General features: G+C 46.7%; 1 protein-coding gene across 9 annotated transcripts in view; it reads right to left on the bottom strand.

Moving 5' to 3' along the window:
- The window catches only part of PRRC2B (proline rich coiled-coil 2B), a 79,300-nt gene that overhangs the window by 37,310 nt on the left and 26,183 nt on the right, over positions 1–15,807 (bottom strand). For 5 of the 9 annotated variants that reach the window (XM_077284687.1, XM_077284681.1, XM_077284684.1 and 2 more), the window contains exons 2-9: positions 8,367–8,536; positions 8,011–8,188; positions 7,774–7,876; positions 3,495–3,567; positions 3,185–3,352; positions 2,111–2,355; positions 1,074–1,201; positions 71–219 (exon numbers count right to left, since the gene is read on the bottom strand). In XM_077284687.1, the coding sequence (XP_077140802.1) occupies positions 71–219; positions 1,074–1,201; positions 2,111–2,355; positions 3,185–3,352; positions 3,495–3,567; positions 7,774–7,876; positions 8,011–8,188; positions 8,367–8,481 (1,159 nt within the window). In that variant the 5' untranslated portion in view covers positions 8,482–8,536. The remainder of the gene's footprint in view (positions 1–70; positions 220–1,073; positions 1,202–2,110; positions 2,356–3,184; positions 3,353–3,494; positions 3,568–7,773; positions 7,877–8,010; positions 8,189–8,366; positions 8,537–15,807) is intronic. The other 4 variants (XM_077284683.1, XM_077284688.1, XM_077284685.1 and 1 more) reach the window with 3 other exon arrangements.

Below are 15,807 nucleotides of genomic sequence, written 5' to 3' on the forward strand. Positions count from 1 at the left end.
GAGATCACCAGTCAGGAAGGATCTAGCAAGAATTCCCGGGTGTAGGCCCCAGATAATCCCCCATGCCTACCAGCCCAGCCGTCTTCCGCGTCATTGTCTAGGTCATCCAGTTCTTTCAGATCTTCTGCGTTGATTATGGTGGCTCGAGGGGCCCTCTCAGGTTGAGAGCGCTGTGAACGCACCGGCCGTAAACCGCCACCGCTTGGCCTGATCTCTTTTCTGTTGATTATCAGACAGAAGGAAATGATAATGAAACTAAAGGTACCGTCACATTAAGCGACGCTGCAGCGATATAGACAACGATGCCGATCGCTGCAGCGTCGCTGTTTCATCGTTGTGTGGTCGCTGGAGAGCTGTCACACAGACAGCTCTCCAGCGACCAACGATGCCGAGGTCCCCGGGTAACCAGGGTAAACATCGGGTTACTAAGCACAGGGCCGCGCTTAGTAACCCGATGTTTACCCTGGTTAACAGTGTAAATGTAAAAAAAAACAGTACATACTTACATTTCGGTGCCTGTCGCGTCCCCCGGCGTCCGCTTCCCTGCACTGTGTAAGTGCCGGCCCTAAAGCAGAGCGGTGACGTCACCGCTGTGCTTTGCTTTACGGCCGGCACTGACACATTCAGTGCAGGAAGCTCTGAGCAGCAGCGCGGACGCCGGGGGACGTGACAGACATCAGAAGGTGAGTATGTAGTGTTTTTTTTTTTTACTTTTACAATGGTAACCAGGGTAAATATCGGGTTACTAAGCCCGGTTCTGCGCTTAGTAACCCGATATTTACCCTGGTTACCATTGTAAAACATTGCTGGCATCGTTGCTTTTGCTGTCAAACACAACGATACACGCCGATCTGACGACCACATAAAGTTCTGGCCTTCTAGCTCCGACCAACGATATCACAGCGGGATCCTGATCGCTGCTGCGTGTCAAACACAACGATATCGCTATCCAGGACGCTGCAACGTCACGGATCGCTATCGTTATCGTTGGAAAGTTGGTCAGTGTGAAGGTACTGTACCTTAAGGCACAGGACAAAAGGCATGATTACTGAGTGCACCAGAGCAAAACTCACCCGTCCTGATTGTTCATCTGATACTGTCTAAAGGGAACACGAGGCTCAAGGCGGGATTGGGAGGAAAGGATGGGGAAGGAAGCTCGATCCAATGTCCCAGTGGGTTCTTGAGGGTGCTGAGAGCACATCTGTGAGACAGAGTACCCAGATTATACAACATACCAAATAACTGCCAGAATACGCATGGGTGCTGGGAGATTTCAGCTCTGAAGCCTGCAGATTAGTGAGTGCAGCTCTGGAGTATACACAGGATGTAACTCCGAATCAGTACAGGATCAGTAATGTAATGTATGTGCACAGTGACTGCACCAGCAGAATAGTGAGTGCAGCTCTGGAGTATAATACAGGATGTAACTCAGGATCAGTACAGGGTCAGTAATGAAGTGTATGTGCACAGTGAATGCACCAGCAGAATAATGAGTGCAGCCCTGGAGTATAATACAGGATGTAACTTAGGATCAGTAATGTATTTACACAATGACTGCACCAGCAGAATAGTGAGTGCAGCCCTGGAATATAATACAGGATGTAACTCAGGCTCAGTACAGGATCAGTAATGTATTTACACAGTGACTGCCCCAGCAGAATAGTGAGTGCAGCTCTGGAATATAATACAGGATGTAACTTAGGATCAGTAATGTAATGTAAGTACACAGTGACTGCACCAGCAGAATAGTGAGTGCAGCTCTGGAATATAATACAGGATGTAACTCAGGATCAGTAATGTATGTGCACAGTGACTGCACCAGCAGAATAGTGAGTGCAGCTCTGGGATATAATACAGGATGTAACTCAGGATCAGTAATGTAAAGTATGTACACAGTGACTGCACCAGCAGAATAGTGAGTGCAGCTCTGGGGTATAATACAGGATGTAACTCAGGATCAGTACAGGATCAGTAATGTAATGTATGTGCACAGTGACTGCACCAGCAGAATAGTGAGTGCAGCCCTGGAGGATAACAGCATAAAGTAATGCATGTACACTGCTAAGAACAAAATAAGTCCTTATACATTAAATAGGACTTTAATACTCACAAAAGCTGGTAACATATCATGGTATGTAGGTGGATGGTAGGAGTTTCCCATGAACGGTGAAGCCCCTTTTCGGGTGGGCTGAGCCGGGCGCAGTGAAAGTTCCTTGGGGTCACTACTAGCTTGCGCTGTGGAGGGGGCACCATCTGCAGGAGCAGTGGATTTGCTGCCCGGCTCAGCAGGAGAGACGGTTGGGGAGATGACACCGGTGATGCTTCTCCCACCGCCCTCCCTCCAACTGGTGACATCTGCAACAAGAGCATGAAAGGTAAGAAGAGTTAATCAAGAAGCCTCCCGGCCAGATCAGGAGAACAGAACTGCACAACGTGGGGTTATTACAAAGCCAGAATGGACATGTACTCCAGGGCTGCAGACAACTGGGAGCTCCACACAGACTACCAGAATATTACATCTCTGCTTGCTGTCAGTAAAAGCAAAAATTGTTTACATCAACATTCGTGCCATGTTTGGGGGGGGGGGGGGAACAATTTACACAAAGTACACATATCTCTGACATTACCATGCAGCAAAGCTATGGGGCACTGGTCAGATTTCCATATGGCGCCTAGTAGTCAGCCACACGCAGGCACCATTGGAAAGTAAAGGCTGCGTGACTCTTCCATTATGGCGCCTCACCCCTATGTCACAGGGCTTTTTCAGGTAGTGGAATTATTGAAACAATTCATAGTAATAATAAAAATAAAAAAAAGGCAAAGCTGCATGTAAGAGGGCCAGTCTTCAGGGCCCCTCAGCGCTGCTTATCTGTCCCAGGAATCTGACGCCAGAGCTAATGCAGGGTGGCAATGATGCCAGTGATATACAAGATCCTTCCCACTCCAAAGCATTATTGAGGAAGCACCATGAGATATGTAAAAGGTGGAATACCCCTTTAAACAGCATCTGCTGCTGAACACAACCTCTATGCAAGCACAGACAGTGCAGTTCATTATATATATATATATATATATATATATATATATATATATATATGTACAATTTGCTCCTATCACATACACATAGGCTGCAGGTAAAGAGGGGAAAAGGGAGGACGGACAATAAAACGTTCAGAGCGGTTACCGGGAAGCAGGGCGAGGGGCTTACTCTGGGGGCGGAGGCTTGGTCCGGGCCCATACGACGGATCTAAGCCGCTCTTTTCTTTGCCAACCTTGTCTTGCTCGCCAGCTGCTTTCAGTGTTGGAAATTCCTCGGGAGAGAAGGACAACAGTCGGTTTGAGCCCCTTGAACCTGTGGGAGAGACAGGTTAGAGTAGCGGTCACACTTTTACTAGTCTAAGCCACAACAAATGGACGACACAGACTACACAGTGCTGGGCAGCACAGCAAGAAAAGCAGAGGCAGGCATTCCTAACACAAGCCCCGTCACTCACCACCTTCGTGTCCTGCTGGCTTTCCGTTCAGCTGAGCCCATGACTTTGGCCCACCTGGCACTAAATTTATATTCTGTAAAGGGGAAAGAAAAATAAATTTAAAAAAATTACATTTTAAGAGGATGCCTACAGTGTAAATAAGCAATACATATACAGCAAGTCTGTAAGAAGGAGTGAAATCTGAGACCCTATTTAAAAGGAGGCCAGTGAGGAATGATCAGGTGATCGCCGCTGCTCAGGCTTCACTTATACAGGGCAATCAGGTGCTAATTTACCATTATGTGCAGGCAAATGAAGAGAACAGGGATGTGAAAAGTATCTAATTCCTGCAAGAATCCACAATCATTAGAAAGGGGATCCAAGCACTCCGTCCTCATTTCTCAACTGTAGTGAGGAAGCGTCAGCGATCAAGCAGACCCCTTGTAATCAATTTTGTCTCTGGAGCGGATGGAGACGGCTAAGGGCAGCTCTCATCTGTTTCTATCAGCTTCACGGCTGCTTCATTCATTTACCTCCCCTTGAGAAAGCAAGGCTGACAGCGGCGAAACGTGCGTCAGGGTGCATTCAGTGAGCATTCAAGCACACGGTGAGAGATTTTCTTTTCCTTTCCCTACCCTCTCCCCTCTGTGCCCACCATGTTGGGCACATCTAACTGATATAATGCCTTAGAGCAGAGGTCCCCAACCGCCGGTCCGCGGACCGGGACCGGGCCGTTGGGGTTTTTCAGCCGGTCCGCGGCGCCGCAGCTCTTCCCCTGTTCAGCGGTCACGTGGGACCGCTGATTAGAGAAATGAATAGGCTGCTCCACCTCCCATAGGGGCGGAGCCGCCTATTCATTTCTCTAATGAAGCGGTGCCGGTGACCGCTGATAGAGGAAGAGGCTGCGGCACCGAAGAGCAGCTGTCCGGGGGAAGGAGCGGGACGCCGGGAGCAGGTAAGTATGTCATATTCACCTGTCCTGGTTCCACACGCCGGGCGCCGCTGTCTCCATCTTCCCGGCGTCTCTCTCTCCTCACTGACTGTACAGGCAGAGGGCGCGATGACGTATATAATGTGCGCGCCGCCCTCTGCCTGATCAGTCAGTGCAGGGAGACGCCGGGAAGATGGCGCCGAGGAGCTGCAAGAGAGGTGAGTATGTGTTTTATTATTTTTATTGCAGCAGCAGCAGCACAGCTATGGGGCAATAATAAACAGTGCAGAGCACTGTATGGCACAGCTATGGGGCAATTATGAACGGTGCAGAGCACTGTATGGCACAGCTATGGGGCAATAATGGTGCAGAGCACTATATGGCACAGCTATGGGGCAATTATGAACGGTGCAGAGCACTGTATGGCACAGCTATGGGGCAATAATGGTGCAGAGCACTGTATGGCACAGCTATGGGGCAATAATGGTGCAGAGCACTGTATGGCACAGCTATGGGGCAATTATGAACGGTGCAGAGCACTATATGGCACAGCTATGGGGCAATTATGAACGGTGCAGAGCACTGTATGGCACAGCTATGGGGCAATAATGGTGCAGAGCACTATATGGCACAGCTATGGGGCAATAATGGTGCAGAGCACCAGGGAAACAAGCATGGTGCTCCCACTCATTCTGAACCTATGGTAAGTTGAATCACATTCTCATTATAAATGTCATAATTATATGATAAGTATGCACTAAGCTCCATCCCTCCATAACCCCACCCCCATATGACCAAAGCCCCGCCCCTGCCCCACCCCCACCGGGCCATGGAAAACTGGTCTGGCTTAAAGCCGGTCCCTGGTGCAAAAAAGGTTGGGGACCTCTGCCTTAGAGAACTGGTGGACATGTATGTGAATTTCCCAGGTGGCAATTTGTGAACATTACTTACGAAAGGGCCTTGATTTATTTAAAAGAGGGATTCATCCTTTTTTTTTTTTCTTCTTCTTCTTATGGATATTCAGGGAAGGGATTATTTCCATCTATTGTCCTCACCTATCCTACTATATAATTGTCTAAGGGTCACTTCCGTCTGTCTGTCTGTCTGGGATATTCATTGGTCGCGGCCTCTGTCTGTCATGGAATCCAAGTCGCTGATTTGCCACGACCAATCAGCGACGGCCACAGTCTGGTGGCAATATGGCAGCTCCTTCCTCCCCGCAGTCAGTGCCCGCTCCATACTCCCCTCCAGTCATCCAGTCAGCCCTCACACAGGGTTAATGCCAGCGTTACCGGAGCGCGGTGTTGCGCACTCAGGTTACGCAGCTATTAACCCTGTGACACCAAGTTTTTACTATTGATGCTGTGTATGCTGCATCAATAGTAAAACGATCTAATGTTACAAATAATAATGATAAAAAAAAAAAAAACCCTTATTCTCACCCTCCGACGTCGCATCCTGTCCGCCGGCAGGTTCCAGTGCTAAGGGAGAAGGACCTGCCATGTCATGTGACCGCGACATCATCACATGTCCTGCGCAAAAAGGACCTGCCATGACGTCACGGTCATGTGACTGCGACGCGACGTCATCACAGGTTCTGCACTCATAGTCATACCAACCCTGGGACCGGAAGCTGCCGCGTGCACCGTACACAGGAGCCAGGACTAAGGTGAGTATATGTTTATTTTTTATTTTATGTCACTGGCCAATATACTACGTGGCTGACCAATATACTACAAACTACGTGGCTGTGCAATATACTACGTGGCTGGGCAATATACTACGTAGCTGGGCAATATACTACGTAGCTGGGCAATATACTACATAACTGGGCAATATACTACGTGGCTGGTACTACGTAGCTGGGCAATATACTACGTGGCTGGGCAATATGCTACGTAACTGGGCAATATACTACGTGGCTGACCAATATATTACATACTACGTGGCTGTGCAATATACTACATGGCTGGGCAATATACTACATACTACGTTGCTGGGCAATATACTACGTGGCTGTGCAATATACTACATACTACGTGGCTGGGCAATATACTACGTTGCTGGGCAATATACTACGTGGCTGTGCAATATACTACATACTACGTGGCTGGGCAATATACTACATACTACGTGGCTGGGCAATATACTACATACTACGTGGCTGGGCAATATACTACATACTACGTGGCTGGGCAATATACTATATACTACGTTGCTGGGCAATATACTACGTGGCTGGCAAGGCAATATACTACGTGGCTGGCAAGGCAATATACTACGTGGCTGGCAAGGCAATATACTACGTGGCTGGCAAGGCAATATACTACGTGGCTGGCAAGGCAATATACTACGTGGCTGGCAAGGCAATATACTACGTGGCTGGCAAGGCAATATACTACGTGGCTGGCAAGGCAATATACTACGTGGCTGGCAAGGCAATATACTACGTGGCTGGCAAGGCAATATACTAGGTGGCTGGCAAGGCAATATACTAGGTGGCTGGCAAGGCAATATACTAGGTGGCTGGCAAGGCAATATACTAGGTGGCTGGCAAGGCAATATACTAGGTGGCTGGCAAGGCAATATACTAGGTGGCTGGCAAGGCAATATACTAGGTGGCTGGGCAATATACTATGTGAACATGCATATTCTAGAATACCCGATGCGTTTGTATCATGACCACTATATAGGTAACTAGATGGTGGCCCGATTCTAAGTAAATGGTGTGCTGACTGCTTTAATCTTTCTGGTGTTGTTTCTACAACACATCGATTTATACTGTCTGTCTTTTTAAGCATTTTTTGTATTGTGATTAAATAAAGCTTTTCCATTTTTTATCAAAACTCCTAGCCTTCTCCAGTGCTTTTTTAAATTAATTTACTGTAGTGGAACAGGGACGATCAGTTATCAGGTGCCCCATGTATAGGTGATCAATGTCTACTGAGGGGCAACTCCTAATGGATTTGCACTTTTCATTCCAAGAGTATTGATAGAGAGTAGACCCTCTGGCACATGCCTTTTCTCCTCCCTCCTGGCATTGATGTGTGCCGGGATGTCACTGACATTAGAGGGGTTGTTTTTCAGAATAATAATGGAAGCTCCAGCCATAATGTCATGGAGGAGTCTCAAGGGAGCAGCAGTTTAAGCATTGGAAGTAATTATCGCTTCCTTTTGAGGCCACCAAATGCAAAACACAAGATACGAGGAAAGATCCGACCAAGGACAAGAACTAGTGGAGGAGAGGATAATCAGGGATCCACGAACATCCCAGAGCCAAAGCAGAAATACTAACACTGCACACAGAAACTTGAAACCAGCAGAAGAGGGAAAAACAATGCAAAAGATAAGTCAGGGTTGGTCCCCCACCTCCGGACTGTTCACTGTGATCGGCTTCTGTAAATTGGAGACAGATTTCAGCAAACCCTGCTGCGGCAGCGACTCCTGCGGCTGAGGAACTGTCACACTGGAACTGCGGGTGGAGAAAGAAGGTAAAACAGTCAGCGCAGCCATGGTGGATACACAGGGCCATGCAGACAACAGACACCGCGCTGTGCTCTCACTAACCCCGCTGCAGCAGCAGGGGGCACTCCGTTCTGTGCTCACCTCTTTTGGTCTGGATGTTCTTGTTTGTTTGCCCATCCTGTCCCGTCTTTGGGCACTATAATAATATTGGGATCGTTTCCTTTGTTCTCAGATTTCAAGCTCGGCAAGTTTGCAGGAGGAGGCATGCGCCGAGCAGCGGCAACTTTTCCAAGACTCTGTAAGCCATGTCTAGGTATAACTGGGGAAAGATACCAAGTGATATACCATCTGCATAGTATAGGAAATGCAAAATGCCGGGACCACATTCTGCACAACTCAGAGTCGCATGCTCAATACAACAAGCAGCTGCCAAATACATCCCAATACTATCCCACCCACAGTATTCAGCCCTCTAAGTGGCATTTATGCCCCCTCACCTGTGGATCTTACGGCTTCTATTGACTTCCCTTTATACTTGTCAAACAGGTTGAGAGACGAGTACTTGCTTTTCCCATCCTTTCCCTTGGATATCTGCCCCAAACGATCGGACATTGCGATGAAATGTCATCTAGTAGGGAAATTTTTCTCGGCTCCTCTCCCTATCTACCTGCAAAACAAAAAAAGTGCAAATATGACCAAAACCATGCCCGAACTGCAGGTCTGAACACAGCCGATCATCAATGAGTCACAGAAACCATCAAGTATGGAGGCCTCCGTTACCTAATAAATGACAATACAGACCCAGGGGAAAAAACCAACAGAAAACAAATCAGTAGGCGCTACACAAACACTGAACAAGCAGGAGATGCTGGGAGACAGCTCAGAAACCAGCAGAATAGTGAGTGCAGCTCTGGAGTATAATACAGGATGTAACTCAGGATAAGTAATGTAATGTATGTACACAGTGACTGCACCAGCAGAATAGTGAGTGCAGCTCTGGAGTATAATACAGGATGTAACTCAGGATCAGTACAGGATAAGTAATGTATTACACAGTGACTGCACCAGCAGAATAGTGAGTGCAGCTCTGGGGTATAATACAGGATGTAACTCAGGATCAGTAATGTATGTACACAGTGACTGCACCAGTAGAATAGTGAGTGCAGCTCTGGAGTATAATACAGGATGTAACTTAGGATCAGTAATGTATGTACACAGTGACCACCAGCAGAATAGTGAGTGAAGCTCTGGAGTATAATACAGGATAAGTAACTTTATATACAGTGATTAATGATACCCGTATATTAATACTGAGCACTGTGCCTTGGCTTCCCTCATACAGATCTATACTTCATACCTCCTGTACATCTGAGGAATGACACTTGTCTTAGTGCAGCAGTTGCAGCTTTAATTAAGACTGACAGACATTAACGTCCCGTCCACCGCAGTGGCTGCTGTGTAACAGTGGATAAAGCGATGGATCTGTTACCCGGCATCTTATGACAATCGTTATGCTCCCACAATAGCTGCGATCTCCCCTATTTTGTGCAGTCACTGCAGCGATCCTGTCGCTTACCCGTCCAGATTAGGAGACGCATCGTCATCTTCGCAGCCCATCAGTTAGTAGCAGCCAACAGCAGCAGAATATCACGACTTACATTACCCTCTGGGTCGTACAGGGGACGGTCCATGCATTAATTATCCCCTCCCCCAGCAGAGATGGACCCAGCAATGACAGTTTAATTGACAACTGTGTGCATTTTCTCCTGGGATGTGGAGGATGGGGCGTCAGCGCAGGATGGACACAACTTACAGGGCTCCCCACAGTCTTGTGCGCTGATGCATTGGGATGTGGAGGATGGGGCGTCAGTGCGGGATGGACACAACTTAGGCTACGTTCACACTAGCGTTGTGCGCCGTTGCGTCGGCGACGCAACGCACGCAAAAAAAGGCGTCAAAACGCACGCAAAAACGCTTCGTTTTGCGACGCATGCGTCGGTTTTTGCCGAAAATCGGACGCAAGAAAAATGCAACTTGTTGCGTTTTCTTGGTCCGACGCTTGCGGCTAAAAAGACGCATGTGTCGCACAACGCAACAAAAAAAACCGCATGCGTCCCCCATGTTAAGTATAGGGGCGCATGACGCATGCGTCGCCGACGCAAACCCGACGCACATTAGCTTAACGCTAATGTGAACGTAGCCTTACAGGGCTCCCCACAGTCTTGTGCGCTGATGCACTGGGATGTGGAGGATGGGGCGTCAGTGCGGGATGAACAAAACTTACAGGGCTCCCCACAGTCTTGTGCGCTGATGCACTGGGATGTGGAGGATGGGGCGTCAGTGCGGGATGAACACAACTTACAGGGCTCCCCACAGTCTTGTGCGCTGATGCACTGGGATGTGGAGGATGGGGCGTCAGTGCGGGATGGACACAACTTACAGGGCTCCCCACAGTCTTGTGCGCTGATGCATGGCGTACCGCCGTACCCTGGCCCTGCATCTGATAGGCCCTAGCTATCTCTGCAGGGTAAACATCGCACGGACTGACCTGACCAGTTTCTTGACGGGATAAGCAGTGCTATAGTCAGACAGCCGCCTGTGTCTCCATCTATACAAAAACTGCAGTCGCGACCAATCCGAATCAGAAGGGGCCTATTATTAAGTTGCAGTGGATGCGCCCCAGTGACCGACTGACGGGAAGAGACAAGCAAATGAGCGTGACTCCCGGAGGACCAATATGGTAGCTAAGTAACCATCGGCAATCAGGTTAGGTCTGCAGAGAGCAAAGACAGATCAATGCGGAGATGAGGATCTATCAAGTCATGGTATACACACCACAGGATCGGGAACAGGTGACCAGCAGACTCCAGCCTGGGACTACTATTGCAGGCACGCTGGGAGTTGTAGTGCAATGGCAGGAGAGCTGTGGGATGGCAACTGCTGTACTTGTAGGATAGACAACCTGGAATCCAACTGCTACGCCTGGCTGACAGATCCCATCCCCTTTATTAAAAAGGGGTACTCCGATCTAATAGATGCGCCATCACTGTGGTGGAGCTCTGCCCTTCCTAAAGATGTAGAGGGACAACACAATCTTTACTAAGTAAACTTGCAAAGCAACGCCCCGGGCAGAGAACAGCACAACAGCTCCTTTCAAGATAATCAGGTCTTGCAGCACGAAAAAAAAAAAAAAAAAAAATGATAATCAGAAAGATGCTGCTGGCCTTTGTGGCATCATTCTTGTACTCCAGTCACATCTAAAGCTGCAAGAGCTGAAACCAGTACACCAAATCTTGAAACATCCAGAATAGGATGAATAAATGGAGTACAAGTACCGGTCACTGCAGAAAATGTCAGGTACCGTACTTGTACTCCAATCACATCCAGGGATCCTACTGTTTTTCTATATAGGATCAATTATATATCTACTACATTTGCAGCCCTGGATGTGACTGGAGTACAGTACGGTACTTGATATTTTGTGCTATGACCAGTACTTGTACTCTGGTTGCATCCAGAGCTGTTTAAAACATTGCAGAACTTTATATACCCATTTTAGGTCTGACAACTTTGGATGTGACTAGAGTTCAGATCTGTAAAAAAAAGTACACAATGGACCCTACAGAGAAAGTCAGCTGCATCATATACATAGCTCTGGATAACACTGGAGTTCAAGTCCCAGCCATTGCAGTAAATATCTGATGAGCAGGTACTTGTACTGCAGTCACATCCAGAGCTGCATTTAGCAAGTTGCTGACTTTCAATGTACGATACTTTGTGTATTTATTGCAGGTCTTTTATTCCAGTCACATCCAGAGCTGCATGTGGCAAGTATTTCATTTTCAATGTGGGGTCACTTGCATAATTAATATCCAGATATTTAACGTGATAAGTGCACAGATGGCCCTACATAGAAAACCAGTAACATCCTAAATGCAGCTCTGAAGGTGACAGAGTACAAGACATGAATATGCACAGCAGAATTAGTTCTCCAGCCACATCCAGAGCTGCATTCAGGATGGGCTATCTGCATACTTATTGCATGATATATCTTACCTGACCCTGCATACAGTGACTTCCAAAAGTATTCACCCCCTTGACTTACCTATTTTGTTACACTACAACCTGTGTGTAAATATTTTTGTAATCAGATTTGTGTGTGATGCATCAGCAAGAAATAGTCTAAGATGGTGAAATGAGAAAAAAGTAGGCATAAATGAATTACATTTATGGGATCAAACTAAACATTGGCCTGTGCCTATGTATTCACCGCTTTTGCCAGGAACACCCCCCCCCCCCCCCTACACTTTTCTCTGTCCCCCATGACGGCACCACGGAGAGAATTGCAGAGACTGTACATTAGGGAAGGACTGCCACTTCCAGAACCAATTTACCAAAGGTAAGGTCTGAAGAAGTCATCCAACTGATAGTGCTTAAAGGGAACCTGTCACCCCCAAAATGGCTGGTGAGGTAAGCTCACCGGCATCAGGGGCTTATCTACAGCATTCTGTAATGCTGTAGATAAGCCCCCGATGTTACCTGAAAGAGGAGAAAAAGACGTTAGATTATACTCACCCAGGGTCGGTCCCGGTGCGGTCAGGTCGGATGGGTGTCTCCGGTCCACTCCAGCGCCTCCCATCTTCATTCCATGACGTCCTCTTCGGGTCTTTACGCCGCGGCTCCGGCGCAGGAGTACTTTGTCTGCAGAGCAAAGTACTGCAGTGCGCAGGCGCCGGAAAGGTCAGAGAGGCCCGGCACCTGCGCACTGCAGTACTTTGCTCTGCCCTCAACATCGCCGACCCCCGTCACATGATCGGAGGTCGGCGATGCTTTAGAATGGTAACCATAGAGGTCCTTGAGACCTCTATGGTTACTGATCGCCGGTGGCTGTGAGCGCCCCCCTGTGGTCGGCGCTCACAGCACACCTGCATTTTAGCTACATAACAGCGATCTGATGATCGCTGTTATGTAGCAGAGCCGATCGGGCTGTGCCTGCTTCTAGCCTCCCATGGAGGCTATTGAAGCATGGCAAAAGTTAAAAAAAAGTTAAAAAAATGTGAAAAAAATAAAAAAAAATATAAAAAGTTTAAATCATGCCCCTTTCGCCCCAATCAAAATAAATCAATAAAAAAAAAAAAAATCAAACCTACACATATTTGGTATCGCCGCGTTCAGAATCGCCCAATCTATGAATAAAAAAAAAGCATTAACCTGATCGCTAAATGGCGTAACGAGAAAAAAATTCTAAACGCCAGAATTACGTTTTTTTTGGTCGCCGCGACATTGCATTAAAATGCAATAACAGGCGATCAAAAGAACGTATCTGCACCAAAATGGTATCATTACAAACGCCAGCTCGGCACGCAAAAAATAAGCCCTCACCTGACCCCAGATGACGAAAAATGGAGACGCTACGAGGATCGGAAAATGGCGCTTTTTTTTTTTTTTTTTTTTTTTTTTTTTGCAAAGTTTGGAATTTTTTTTCACCACTTAGGTAAAAAATAACCTAGTCATGTTAGGTGTCTATGAACTCGTACTGACCTGGAGAATCATAATGGCAGGTCAGTTTTAGCATTTAGTGAACCTAGCAAAAAAGCCAAACAAAAAACAAGTGTGGGACTGCACTTTTTTTGCAATTTCACCGCACTTGGAATTTTTTTCCCGTTTTCTAGTACACGACATGGTAAAACCAATGATGTCGTTCAAAAGTACAACTTGTCCCGCAAAAAATAAGCCCTCATATGGCCAAATTGACGGAAAAATAAAAAAGTTATGGCTCTGGGAAGGAGGGGAGTGAAAAACGAACACGGGAAAACGGAAAATCCCAAGGTCATGAAGGGGTTAATGACCTGGCCATTTTTTGCAATTCTGACCAGTGTCCCTTTATGAGGTAATAACTCAGGAACGCTGCAACGGATCCTAGCGGTTCTGAGATTTTTTTTTTGTGACATATTGGGCTTCATGTTAGTGGTAAATTTAGGTCGATAACTTGTGCGTTTATTTGTGAAAAAAACGAAAATTTTGAAAATTTCACAATTTTCACATTTTGAATTTTTATTCTGTTAAACCAGAGAGTTATGTGACACAAAATAGTTAATAAATAACGTTTCCCACATGTCTACTTTACATCAGCACAATTTTGGAAACAAATTTTTTTTTTGCTAGGAAGTTATAAGGGTTAAAATTTGACCAGTGATTTCTCATTTTTACAACAAAATTTACAAAACCATTTTTTTAGGGACCACCTCACATTTGAAGTCAGTTTGAGGGTTCTATATGGCTGAAAATACCCAAAAGTGACACCATTCTAAAAACTGCACCCCTCAAGGTGCTCAAAACCACATTCAAGAAGTTTATTAACCCTTCAGGTGTTTCACAGCAGCAGAAGCAACATGGAAGGAAAAAATGAACATTTAACTTTTTAGTCACAAAAATGATCTTTTAGCAACAATTTTTTATTTTCCCAATGGTAAGAGGAGAAACTGGACCACGAACATTGTTGTCCAATTTGTCCTGAGTACGCCGATACCCCATATGTGGGGGTAAACCACTGTTTGGGTGCACGGGAGGGCTTTCAAGGGAAGGAGCGCCATTTGACTTTTTGAATGAAAAATTGGCTCCAATCTTTAGCGGACACCATGTCGCGTTTGGAGAGCCCCCGTGTGCCTAAACATTGGAGCTCCCCCACAAGTGACCCCATTTTGGAAACTAGACGCCCCAAGGAACTTATCTAGATGCATAGTGAGCACTTTAAACCCCCAGGTGCTTCACAAATTGATCCGTAAAAATTAAAAAGTACTTTTTTTTTCACAAAAAAATTATTTTTGCCTCAATTTTTTCATTTTCACACGGGCAACAGGATAAAATGGATCCTAAAATTTGTTGGGCAATTTCTCCTGAGTACACCGATACCTCACATGTGGGGGTAAACCACTGTTTGGGCGCACGGCAAGGTTCGGAAGGGAAGGCACGCCATTTGGCTTTTTGCATGGAAAATTAGCTCCAATCATTAGCGGACACCATGTCGCGTTTGGAGAGCCCGTGTGCCTAAACATTGGAGCTCCCCCACAAGTGACCCCCTTTTGGAAACTAGACCGCCCAAGGAACTTATCTAGATGCATAGTGAGCACTTTAAACCCCCAGGTGCTTCACAGAAGTTTATAACGCAGAGCCATGAAAATAAAAAATAATTTTTATTTTCTCAAAAATGATTTTTTAGCCCCCAATTTTTTATTTTCCCAAGGGTAACAGGAGAAATTTGACCCCAAAAGTTGTTGTCAAGTCTGTCCTGAGTATGCCGATACCCCATATGTGGGGGTAAACCACTGTTTGGGCACACGTCGGGGTTCGGAAGGGAAGTAGTGACGTTTTGAAATGCAGACTTTGATGGAATGCTCTGCGGGCGTCACGTTGCGTTTGTAGAGCCCCTGATGTGCCTAAACAGTAGAAACTCCCCACAAGTGACCCCATTTTGGAAACTAGACCTCCCAAGGAACTAATCTAGATGTGTGGTGAGCACTTTGAACCCCCAAGTGCTTCACAGAAGTTTATAACGCAGAGCCGTGAAAATAAATAAGTTTTCTTTCCTCAAAAATAATTTTTTAGCCCAGAATGGTTTACATTTTCCCAAGGGTTACAGGAGAAATTGGACCCCAAAAGTTGTTGTCCAGTTTCTCCTGAGTACGCTGGTACCCCATATGTGGGGGTAAACCACTGTTTGGGCACACGTCGGGACTCGGAAGGGAGAGAGCACCATTTGACTTTTTCAACGCAAGATTGGCTGGAATTAATGGTGGCGCCATGTCGCGTTTGGAGACCCCCTGATGTGCCTTAACAGTGGAAACCCCTCAATTCTAACCCCAACACTAACCCCAACACACCCCTAACCCTAATCCCAACCCTAACCACAACCCTAACCCCACCACACCCCTAACCCTA

Source organism: Ranitomeya variabilis, chromosome 2 (assembly GCF_051348905.1).
Source record: "Ranitomeya variabilis isolate aRanVar5 chromosome 2, aRanVar5.hap1, whole genome shotgun sequence".
Classification (NCBI taxonomy): domain Eukaryota; kingdom Metazoa; phylum Chordata; class Amphibia; order Anura; family Dendrobatidae; genus Ranitomeya; species Ranitomeya variabilis.